At 36.6% G+C, this 12,779-nt stretch overlaps 2 protein-coding genes across 2 annotated transcripts; one reads left to right on the top strand and one right to left on the bottom strand.

Moving 5' to 3' along the window:
- The first annotated feature begins 3,700 nt into the window (after positions 1 to 3,700).
- Positions 3,701 to 6,637, top strand: LOC110899598 (RNA-binding protein NOB1). Its single transcript, XM_022146481.2, has 5 exons — positions 3,701 to 4,082; positions 4,218 to 5,187; positions 5,804 to 5,972; positions 6,062 to 6,178; positions 6,304 to 6,637. The coding sequence occupies exons 1-5, from the start codon at positions 3,749 to 3,751 to the stop codon at positions 6,448 to 6,450; spliced, it is 1,737 nt and encodes a 578-aa protein (XP_022002173.1). The 5' UTR covers positions 3,701 to 3,748; the 3' UTR covers positions 6,451 to 6,637.
- A 1,459-nt stretch (positions 6,638 to 8,096) lies between these two features.
- LOC110903326 (LIM domain-containing protein PLIM2c) lies at positions 8,097 to 10,529 on the bottom strand. Its single transcript, XM_035981607.1, has 5 exons — positions 10,395 to 10,529; positions 9,600 to 9,693; positions 9,466 to 9,470; positions 9,290 to 9,379; positions 8,097 to 8,402 (listed from the first exon to the last, which is right to left on the bottom strand). Exons 1-5 carry the CDS (start codon positions 10,527 to 10,529, stop codon positions 8,130 to 8,132), a joined length of 597 nt encoding a protein of 198 aa, XP_035837500.1. The 3' UTR covers positions 8,097 to 8,129.
- Positions 10,530 to 12,779: the final 2,250 nt, after the last annotated feature.

Below are 12,779 nucleotides of genomic sequence, written 5' to 3' on the forward strand. Positions count from 1 at the left end.
TGATGACAAATAATCAAACAGCCAAGTGTTAGACGAAAGGCTGACCAGGTCAGACTTGCTGGCCGAACGGCTAGGCTGTTCGAACAACCCAGCCGATCGGACATGCCAGCCGATCGACCTGGCCAGCCGATCGGCTAGCACATGGTCCCACACTTTTAAAATTTCAGGAAGCATAGTATTGAGGAAGAGATGTTCGATCGAACTGCGTTTGGTGAACATTACTCTTCGGATCATGAAATACTATACTTCAACACTTGATCGATTTTACCACTCGTTCGTAGTAGGGAATGCCAGCCGATCGAACAGGCCGTTCGATCGAGTGACATTCAGTTGAGGACTATTTCTGGATTTCCTAGCCGATCGAGTGAGCTGGCCGATCGAGCGAACCGTTCGATCGATCGACTTGAAAGGTAGGAACACTTCAGTGTTCTCAAATGCTGCAACGAAAACTTCAAAAGTTCAAATCCTCAAACACAAACACACCAGAGGAAGAAACAATCCACTCGAATGGCCCAGCCGATCGAGCCTACCGGCCGATCGAACAGCCTGTTCGATCGAACCTGCCGTTCGATCGACCAGCCCATTCGATCCATTCACACTTGTTTACTTTTCCGCGTTACTTATCGTTATGCTGTCAAACTATTCAGGCTAATCTTACTCTCAGCGCTCCCTTCAATCCATAATCAATCACTGTGAGTATACTCGATCCCTTTTTGCTTTTAGCACTTTTGGATGTTACATATGTTACCTATCAAATCACAATCAAACACAAACTATTTGAACGCTAACCATTTGCATGTGCTACTTGACTAAATGAATGCTGTTTATTATGTTTACACGTGGAGTGCTATCTACCTGCCTTAGCAACATAGTACTATAGTTTGGACTCAGCACCCGTTCACACGGGGGTTGTTAAGGACAATTACTTGCATGGATTACGGTGGTAATCATGTATTGCGAACCGTCTCGGACGGTCAACCCGCAGTCGTTGGTACCGATGGTCCCATGTCGATAATTAACATGTTTCGTTTTCCTCTGTGTACGTGCCTGGTTATGCGTAAACCATTCGAACTCTATATGCTATTATCAAACTTGTGTGCTCACCTTTACATTTTATGTATTGACTTTATTTTAACGTATGTGACAGGTGCTTAAGTTGCTAGGATGCTTAGGTGCGTGGAGATGAAATCGAGGCTAGGGAGTCTAGAAATAATAAACAATTGTCTGTAATAATAATTGAATCTGAGTTGTCGGAACGGAATTATTTGCCTAGTTGCTTTCTATAATAACTTGTTTATTTATTTGGGACACGGTATGGGACGTGTCATTTAAACTGAATTTATATAATAGTTGTTGTGGAAACTTCTGGACAATCTGTTTCGCTCAGTGCCGCGCCCCGATGATTCCGCCATCGGTTGGGGTGTGACATGGGGGACCAGTGGGTGGGGGTTACAAATATATAGAGGGTTGTTGGGAGACCGAGGTGGCGGTTTGCTGGTATGGGGGGACCCTTTGAATTTTAAAATTCAAAATTTGAATTGTAACCGCCTGACGTGACGGGGTGAGCAAATGATATTCCGCCAGCTTGCTTGGCCATACCGCCCCACGCCCGGCTTGAAAGCCAAGCCCCAAAGGGCCACGCCCAACCCAAGCCCACCCAGGGTGATGCCTTGGGCGTTTTACCCCAACCCAAGCCCCATACCCCACAACCTTAAATAGTTAAACACATTCATTGCCACATCAGTCTTAAAAAAATGGTAAAAATGCCCTATTGGGGCTAATCTGACACATGCCAGGATTAAAACTCACATGCCATTGAAATGAACAAATCACCCTTCTCACATTAAAAAATCTATTTTGAAACGAGACAAAACAATGATTGCATGTAATATATAAGGGTGAATCTAAACCGCACAAACTACATTGATCAATGGTTGAGAATACTTCTTAGGTTTTCTTACTAGTAGAGATGAGGTGGTTCTCATTTTACCTAATCCCTATATATCGGGTATGATCAAATAAAAAGTATTTTTTGCCTAAGCAGGATGATAATGAATCTTAACAATTTATTTTTCAAATCAATGATTAAGATGAAAATGTAGAAAAAAGATGAGCGTAAGGGTGTTTTTGGAAAATCATATTTATTGACTTTCTATCTCCACATGCATATTTCACCCATATTTTTTAAACGTTTATAACCTTTTTATATGAAATTATTTTTAAATAAAAATTTCACCATAAAATAAAATCGAGCGTTTTTTTATCTTTAATTTGAGTACTCTATTGCTATATAAAATATGACAACTAAAAAAAAAAACCAAAAAAAATGTGTTGTATTTCTATTTTGTATAGCATTTTTTTTGTGTTGGATTTTTGTATACATTTTTGCGCTGAATTTTTTTGTCTTAATTTTTTTTGCTATTTTTTGTGCTGGATTTTTTATACTAGATTTTTTTTTGTGCTGGATTTTTATGCTAGATTTTTTTATACTAGATTTTTTTTGTTGTATTTTTGAGAAAAAAAAGGGGTGCCACATGTTATCTTCACACTCCTACTTATAAGAACAAAAATGTTTTAGTACCAAAATGTTCTTGCTTCCCACTTATAAAAGAAACCGGCCCGGCCCGTAAAGTAGTTTGGTTCAACTTAACTTGGCGGCTTGGTATAGGTTTGGGATTTGTGTTGAGAATCGGTTCTAACCCAAAACGATTTAAACCTGTCTAAAAAACTGATAAAAACCGTTTTTGAACCTGATCTGAATTGGTATGGGTGGGTTGGAGTTAAGGGTGCAAACGAGCCGGGCCGAGCCCGAGCTCGACCAGGCTCGAGCTCGAGCTCGTTTAACATATGAAAGCTCGAGCTCGGCTCGAAGGTAATTTTTCAAGCTCGAGCTCGGCTCGTGCTCGGGCTCGACTCGTTTAGTATTTATTATTTAAGTTATATTAATTATAATTATTATTATACATATAATTAAGTTATTTTTTATATTTAGAGTGAATTTCAAGTTTTGTCCTTTATCTTTAGGCCACTTTGCAAGTTTTGTCCTTTATGTTTAAATTTGACGAGTTTTGTCATTTATGTTTAAAAATCAAGCACGTTTTACCCTTTATATTTAAAAATCAAACACGTTTTGTCCTTTATGTTTAAAAAATCAAGCACGTTTTGTCCTTAAAAATCAAGCATAAAGGACAAAACGTGCTTGATTTTTAAACATAAAGGACAAAACTCGTCAAATTTAAACATAAAGGACAAAACTTGCAAAGTGGCCTAAAGATAAAGGACAAAACTTGAAATTCACTCTTATATTTATATAAATGGTAATTATTATTATTATAAATATATGTTTAATATATTAATAAAAAATATATAAACAGAAAGCTCGTTTAGGCTCGCGAGCCGGCTCGAGCTTGATAAGCGAAGCTCGGGCTCGTTTACTAAACGAGCTTGTTTTTTAGGCTCGGACTCGAGCTCGAGCTCGTTTAAGCTCGGTTCGTTCGAGCTTTTTTCCGAGCCGAGCTCGAGTAACACGCGAGTAGCTCGGCTCGTTTGCACCCCTAGTTGGAGTTTTAACCCTAAACGGGTTGAATCAAACGAGTTTGAGACCAAATTGGAAAAAAAAACCGGGCCGGTTTACATACACTTCTGCTAGTAATATATTGGGCCAAGCCCATATATAAAGTGATCTTTACCACAAGTGTAAAACCTCGCTGTATCTTAATTAGGGTTTTGCTTCACGCAGAAAGAAACCATGGAGGAGCCACCAAAACCCACTTCTTGCTGGAGCAACATCGTGAAACAACCACCACCACCGCAAAACCCTAACAACAACCACCATGATCCGTCGCAATCCATCGCCACAGCTCTCGTGGGCAGCTGCAAGTCGACCAAAGGCATCGCCGTCGCTGTGGTGGACGCAAACGCCATTATACAAGGCGGCGAACAGCTTCACAACGCGGCTGATAAGTTTGTTTCTGTTTCTGAAGTGATTCAGGAAATTCGCGACCCGACTTCGCGCCACCGGCTCAATTTTATGCCGTTTGTTATTGATACCATGGAACCGTCGCCTGAATCGCTTAAGAAAGGTATGCTTTATGGTTTGATATTGTTGTTGTTAACTATTTAGGTTAGTTGTCGTTGTGTAATTGTTAATTTTGTAATCTGAGTCATTTGTGGTTTAAATGTTAGTATTGGGGTTTGAAATATTTTGTTCTTTGCAGTCATTAGCTTTGCAAAGGCAACCGGAGATTTACAAACGCTTTCAGACGTTGATCTTAAACTTATCGCTTTAACTTACACCCTGGAAGCTCAAATTCACGGAACTAGCCATCTTCGAGACACCCCGCCACCTATTCGCACGGTTAACGTAAAACGACTACCCGAGAAAGACTTACCCGGATGGGGGTCCAATGTTCCCAACTTGGCCCAATGGGAAGCATTAGAACACGCAGTGGGGGATGGTTCCGGGCTCGAGTCGAGAATCCTCCCGTTGAAAGATCTGAACATGAATGTTATCGTTCCTGGTGATAACGGTGATAAGGATCGGGATAATGAGGATTCTGCATCGGCAAACGGATCTGAAGTGCATGATAACGGCGCGTTTGGAAAGCCGCGAAAGTTTTTACCAAAAAAGAAAGAAGTTGTGATTGACGGGAAGAAGATGGTGGCGGCGGGAATCGATGCGTCGCAAGGGCAAGTTGATGATGATAACGCGGATGATTGGCTTCCGGCTGTGAGTCGAAGCACTCATCGGCGATTTTTGCGGAGGAAAGCTCGACGTGAACAGTACGAATCGTCTGAAAAAGACGTTCAAGATGACGGAAATGAAGAAAGTGTTGATGATGCGAAAGTGCCGGATCTGATTTACGAAAATTCGGACGAGTTATGTGATGGTGAAAAAGTGACTGAAGATATTGCAACGGTTTTGGATCAAATGAGGATTCAAGAAGACGGTGAAGGAAACGAGATTGAAAACGTGGAACAGTTGGATACGACTAGTGTGGCGAGCGAAAGCGTTGATACGTCTTCGTACGTGGATGATGCTAGTAGCGAGCAAAGCTGGATGTTACGATCACTTTCTGAGTCAAGTGTAGCTTGTGTTACGGGTGATTTTGCGATGCAGAATGTTATTCTACAGATGGGTTTACGCCTAGTGGCACCAGGCGGAATGCAAATACGCGAGTTGCACAGGTTTGTGTCCTTTCTTTTGGTAGATATGGCAAAATGCGCGGGTCGGGAGTTGTTTACGACATGTTGTATTCAAGACAGTTAATTTTATTTGGACTGAAACGGGTTGGGTTTAACGTGCAGCGCTTTTTGTCTGGTATGTATATTCTGCATGTATAGTTTGTGTGTTATACATAATTACATAGATAGTTAATTACGTTTTTCGTCCATGTGGTTTGTTGAAAATAAACATTATAGTTCATTAGTTTAAAAATTGCGAAAACAGCACCATCAATTTCACTTTTGTAGCAATTACTGTCCACTTAACATAAAGACTAATGGGTTACGTTAAATGGATGGTGTTAAGTGAGGTGGACTATAATTGTTACAAAAGTGAAAGTACTGGTACCGTTTTCGCAATTTTTATACTAATGGATTGTAATGGTTATTTTCAACAAACCACATGGACAAAAAGGGTAATTAACTTTCTTTTTAAAACGAATGGACGGAAATGCCCCTGCACGTGCCAAGCACCTGGTCTGACTAACAGGTTAAATGGAGGGTATTAAGTTAGGTGGACTGTGTGCGTTAAAAATACATTTTTTTGTTGACTTTTGACCCGTTTTACTTGAATTTGCAGGTGGATATTGAAATGTCATGCTTGTTTCAAGGTCACAATGGAAATTGGTAAGATTTTCTGTCCAAGTTGTGGGAATGGAGGTACTTTACGGAAAGTAGCGGTTACTGTCGGTGAAAACGGAGCTATTATTGCAGCCCGTCGCCCTCGTGTATCTTTGAGAGGAACAAAGGTAAGTTTATTTGAATCACATATCACATAGTTTGTTAATAGTTATGTGTTTCATTAGTCATTTTATGCGTTTTTGCAAACCTTATGCAGTTTTCATTGCCTCTCCCACAAGGAGGAAGAGATGCGATAACCAAGAACCCTATTTTACGCGAGGATCAACTTCCGCAAAAGTTTTTGCATCCCAAGACGAAAAAGAAGAATAAAGAGGTAATTTTTTCGTGTTTTAACAGCTGGGCGTAGAAGTTTTTGCATCCCAAGACAAGTTTTTTGCATCCCACGGGCCTGCCTTTAATTATCGTGATTAACGCTGTTTATTTGATTGGATGTCGTAGGTGGATGACATATTTGCTACAAATGAAATGTTTACTCACCATTCTGACAAGAGGGCGCCTCTGCAACCACCGGTAAGGAAAGCCTTAGCGGTTTTCAGTGGCAAGAGGAACCCGAATGATAATCACTATTCGCGTGCTAAGCATTAGAGCTGTCTTCATGCATTTGTAACTTTTTATTTATGTGTTATTTTTACTTGGTCAAGTGAGTGCAATTTTGGTTTTATTTCTCTTTGTTTGATTACCTTAATAGAAGTCACTTGTAAGAAGTTTCTACACAATTTTGACTTTTGATTATGAATTGAACCTATGTTATAAGCTGGTAAATTTCCAAAAATTTCAATTATGGTTTACAACTGATGCCACATCAAATCGTGAAATAGTTTAGTTGCCAAGTTATATAGATTTTCAATCATGGTGTTCAATTAAGTCCCAAAGCAAGACACTGAGACAACTATTTAGCATATAAGTTATTGAGATGTCCTGTAGACTTAAAATAGATGCTTGGCTAACATATTTTAGAAAATTGTTTGAGCACATTCCTTGTATTACTCGTTGGTGTCAATTAGGCGGTCTGTGGACATAATCTTTAAGATTACATCACAAACATACACTCGAGGATTCTCAACAAAATCAAGAAAATACTACTACAATGTGCATAGACTTTTAGTAAACACGAAACATGAACAACAATAACTTTTGGTAGAATGAATAAGATAGCAGAAGGTAGGGGTGCTAAAAAATATCCGTATTTGAAATTCTGATATGAACAATCCGATATTCAAACATATCCGAAAATTTAACTTTTATTTTTTATCGAATATCCAAAATTCCGGATGTTGAAAATATCTTAAGTATCCAAGTATATCCGGTTCCAAATATTAAAAAAAAATTAACAAAAAATTGGATATTCAGATATTCGATACACTATCCGATTGGATGTCTGAAATTTCGGATACAGATTTGCATAGTGAAAATTAGGTATCCAAAAATTTTGAATATCCGAATTTTCAAATATCCGGTTTTGAACACCCCTAGCAGAAGAGAGTTGCATACACAAAATATATCGACAAACCAATTTTAGTTGTATAGTGCCAATATGCAAATGTAAGCATTGAGACTTTGCTAACTTGAGCCTCTTTTTGTTTTAAGTTTAGTGCTCTGCTATTTGCTAACTAGTAACTTGGGTCTATATTTTAGCTTTTTTTACCTTATTGTTTTACCTTTTCTTATTATTTTGATATTCAAAGCCGAGCTACGACATAAATAACATAGCACATTTAGATATCATTTTGATTAATTTTATGAATTTATTCATCGGTACTGAATTCTAATCTGTCCCGGCACAACCGGTAAGTAGGACCCTAGTTCTCATTCTCATTTTCATTCTCATTCTCATTCTCATTCTCATGGATATCAAGACTTAATAGCATGAATAGCTTCGGTTTGTAGCATCAATAAGCATAAAAAAAGACTGTAGACATCATACGCCGTCGATGAAAATGAAAACATTTTATAGACGACCCACGTTTATCTTTTGATAGCTTACTGATTTTCACATCAATAATATCTTTGTTTTAGATTTTCAACTTTTTTTTGCAACACACAATGTTGGAATAAGCATTCAGATTTTGAAAATAGCCACAAAGGTACCTTTTATAGCTTGAAGCCTTCAAATTTCTTCCATACAAAGATTCTTTTAACTGTAAAATTTCTAAAACAGCCAGGAATGGTTAAGTAATACAACAACGAAATAAATAAAAAGATTCAATCTTTACACTTTAAATTATTCATAATTCATTTCATATTAACATCATGTGGGATTTTGTTTAGTCTTCCTCTTCTTCTTTAGTTGTTTCCTCCGTTTCAGGTGTCTTTTCCGCCGTTCCTTGATCACTCGATGACTCTTCTGCAGCAGCAGCTTTCTTGCTGACAGCTTGTTTAAGGTGATTATAACTACCCTTCTCTTTAAATAGCTGCGCGAAATGTGGCTTGCAGAACAAGTTTCCATCTAAAGCCGCGTAATTAGATGGTGTAAGAAAGCAACCTCCTTGAGTGCACCGAAAGCAAGCTTTATGGTAAAACTCTCCTTCTACAGTTACCTGAACACCAACATTATTCAAATGTATTCGTTATATCGCGCATGCATGTATAACTATACACGCTTATCTTGTTGTCTTTACGAACTTGAAAATCATGTCAGATACGTGAACTTTTACGTGGCTTGTGTCTTTAGTAGTTGACACATATATGACCACTTTAACTAACCTTTTATTTTTGCATATTACTACTTTAAAATCACTGAATGTCCATAAGCCAATTGCGCTTAAATTAGAAAACTCGGAGACTATTTTTCTTCTAACTTTTAACTTGGAATATCCAATCAATTTTAGTTTTGACGTAAGTAATTCTTAAAAGGTATATAAATAAACAACTCAACCTGCAAACTCTACAGGTTTATTTGAGTGCAACCCATTTAGCTAAACGTATTCACAAGTAAACTAAAGTTGACTTGAATTTGGTTAGACTAAACCTAACTCGTGAATTTCGTGTAATAGTATTTTGAGAACTCAAACACGGATTGTATGTGTGTTTACTAGGATTGTATCTTTGTGTATAACAACTTTAAAATTACAAATTTACATAAAAAATCACCGAAAAACCATAAGCCAATGGCGTTTAAATTAGAAAACCTGAAGACTGTTTTTCTTTTAACTTCTAAGCTTTGAATAAGTTATACTTTGAAGAGTATTTAATAATAAAATGAGTAAAGTGCAATTTGCGTCCCTATGGTATGTTGCAAACATCAACCTGAGACCCTATTTAAAAAAAATGAATGCTTGAGTCCCTCGGTTTCCAATTCGCTACAGTCTGCGTCCCTTCAAGTTGACTCAAGACCAACCCATTTAGCTAAACATGATCACGTGTCAACCGAAATCGACTCGAATGTGGTTGGAATAAACCTAACTTGTGAGTTGAGTAAACAAACCTTTTCAAGTGGATAGACAGTTTTCTTACAAACTGCACATTTATCTTGGGTTCCAGAAAACAAAGCAGCTAATCTACTAGGGGCTTTTCCCTGTAATTAATTAAATTAACTAATTAAAAAAAAGTATCTTATAAATATTCTATAATTAAATGACAAATAAGTAGAGCATAGCGTACCGTCTCTTGTGGTTTAGCAGCTGATCATCATTCATCATTAAAATGTGCATTAGAAAAATTATTATAATAAACTTCCAACAATAATTAATTAAGTTATAATAAAGTTTATGATAATAAATTAATACAAATCCTACGTGTGACTTTAGGGAGACCTCCTCTCTCCTTAAACTTTTGCTCAAAGTGAGGCTTGCAAAATAGAACTCCTTCCAATGATGAGTATGTGCTTATCTATCACACATAACAACACATTATTGATATAGTGTATATGCATACACACACACATTCATAGCTTAATAAATATAAAAATCCTAAGAATTTTCGTAGCGACATTTATACATGCTTGTATCCAGGAGAAAACGTAACATTCTAATGTTAGTCGCACCATTGTGACGAGAGAAAGACACATGTAATTAAAACTCGTTACAAACTTACAATGTTGAATCATACTTGGAAAGTTGGATGCGTATAAACACGTTTGATGAAAGGATCAGTTACATATACCTTTATAATCAACAATGCATCGCACCTTTTTAAAAACTTGTTTTATAAAACAATATAGAATATGCATGTGCATGTGCATGTACGTATGCATGTATCATCATTGCAATGATTGATACATGACATAAGTGTCTCGAATAGATGTACGTGCATGGATCATACGATCCGTTATGTAGATTATAGATTCAACATTGAATCTTATGTTCCAAAAAAGGGTATATCCATCATCTACTCCATATTGCAAATAAAATCTCGCATTTTTCAGGTTTCAAATCCCACTTAACGCGGCACAAGATGAAATGTACCAACAAGGCATCTTCGTACGTATCATTCAAATTCGGTTAAGAAAACATGGGATCAATGAGAGATTATTTGCGAGCCGCTCATTGCGATTAATTCAAGAATTAAGGAAACCAAACAAAAACATATACCGTAAGCTTGCCGTTGCATTGGCTGCATTTGAAGCATGTTTTATGATAAGTGATTCCATCAGCAGTTATCATTTCAAGAAAATAAACAGTCTTTTCGCAGATCTTGCATTTTTCTAAAGTTCCGGTGAACGCCATTTCGAACTTCACCACCTTTTTCTTCTTCGATCTGTCTTTTTAGCTTTTTATTTTTCTAAAATTATTTTGTTATAATATTGTAAAACGAATTTCCAAAAGAAATAAGGTAAGGTAGGGAAAATTCCATGTTTTTAAGGGACTTGATTAATTTAGCGTATTTAAATCCAGTTGTTCAATAAATGTTTGAAAGGAGAGAACTTTTAGGTCAACGATGGGTTGAGGTTTTATTAACGTTGTTGAGAGAATTTTTCGTGGATATAATATAATTAACATTGTAGTGAACTTCCAAAGAATTAGGACATGCTTTTCAAAAATATTGTAAATCTTGAATTTAAGTGCTAACCCAAAAAACTCATTCGGTTTAACGAGTTATATAAACTATTTAAAAAAAACTATTAACGTTATAGCAATAAACAAACAAAACACTACTAGAAAAAAGGGTTTTTGTCATGAAACTTTCGGTCACAAAATAGTAGCAATTTCCCTGTTGTCACCATTTTGCCACAAAAAATGCGGTGACAAAAACACCCGTGTCAATTGCCCTACTGTTACCAAATAGCCACCATTTTTATATTTTGCCACCTTATTTTTGCCACCACAATATTGGTCAAAATTATTTGCCACCGCTTCTTGTTTTCTACGGTCCACCTTGTTTGCTACCGATTTGCCACCGTTTAGTTTGCTACCGATTTGCCACCGTTTAGTTTGCTACCCATTTGCCACCATTTTCATTTACCAATTTGCCACCATTTAACCACCATTTTCATTGAAAACCTACGGGCATTTAGCGAGCTTGTTGAATTATTTGCTACCATTATTTTCTACCATTTTGTGATTGCTTGAATATTGGTTTTTTATTCAGCTTGATTTTTCAATTTCCCTACTTTTTTCATAAAAATTACATATCAATAAAATTACAAAATTATATAAAGAGTCTAATAGGATCATGAAAACCCAAAATTATATAAAACATCTATGTATCAAAAGCATACAAAACATTCTAATAGAAATACCAGCTAAAACATCAAATAACTAAAAAAAACCTAATACGATAAACATCGAAACATTCAAAACCAAGTGTTTGTAGCCTATCTTCAAATTGTACTTGTTAACACAACTCCAATTTGTGACATCTTATCGAGTATAGCATCTTTATCCACCTTATCTTTTTTTTTTCAGCCAACAACCCTGCAACAATTTCATTTAGCCTTTCTTTTTCTTTTTCTTTTTCTTCATCCTTTTCTTTAATGAGCTCCTTGATAACTAAGTTCAACTTTTCAATCTAGAAAACAACCAATGAATTGAATCAAGAATTCAGAATTAACAAAAACTAATAACGGGTCAAGTTGGTTGCAAAGATAACTATATCCAATTGTGAGCTACAATTCAAGTGCTAGAAGCTAAATGGATATCATCTCACCATAGAAAAATTTTGAATACAAAAAGACTCGCTGGTCTTTATCTACTACCAGCATAGAAAAGAAAAAAGAATTGTATAAATGGATATTGTCTCACCATAGTAACCATAGTACCTGATAGTCTAACTCATGATGCAAATTTGCACTTAGAGACTCAAGTATTAAACATCTGAATTGCCACAACTGTACATAAAAACCAACAATCATTATTATAAACAATGTTATAAAACTTCTATATATTCAAAATCCAAAAAAAATATATGCTATATTTGTTGTGCCAAAAGCTATATTTTGGGAACAATCTAAAATAAGCTAAAAGGGTCGGACCCACCGGAACCATGCCAGACCCGACCCGACCCACGAACCGTTTTAGAGCATATCGTAAGAACGGTAACCGACCCTTTTAGTACAGGGTCGGTTCGGTTCCAAAAGGTTCCAAAAAGGTCGGTCCTCACATAAGACCCACAGAACCGTTTTTGAAACTTAAATTTTTGGCTCGGGCCAAGCTGAGACAAACTGAAGCCTCAATCAATCATCATCCACAATGCAATGTTGCTATAAGAACATTATTAAATTTTACTAATTCATACAATCATTGAAACATTGAAACACTAAATTAAATTAAATAAGATAACAAATAGTAATGTATATAAAATATAAGTTTCCAAAACCAAAAAACCATATGCTAACTTGTCTTTTGTAATGTATAAATGAGTCTGTTCCAATATATTTTCTTTTCTTGTCTTTTGTTTCAATCACACGGGGCGGGTTTTGGATCGGAACGGGTGGGTTCGGATCGGGTTCGTGCCGACACGGGTTTTCACACGGGACG

Source organism: Helianthus annuus, chromosome 13 (genome assembly GCF_002127325.2).
Source record: "Helianthus annuus cultivar XRQ/B chromosome 13, HanXRQr2.0-SUNRISE, whole genome shotgun sequence".
In the NCBI taxonomy this organism is placed as follows: Eukaryota; Viridiplantae; Streptophyta; class Magnoliopsida; order Asterales; family Asteraceae; genus Helianthus; species Helianthus annuus.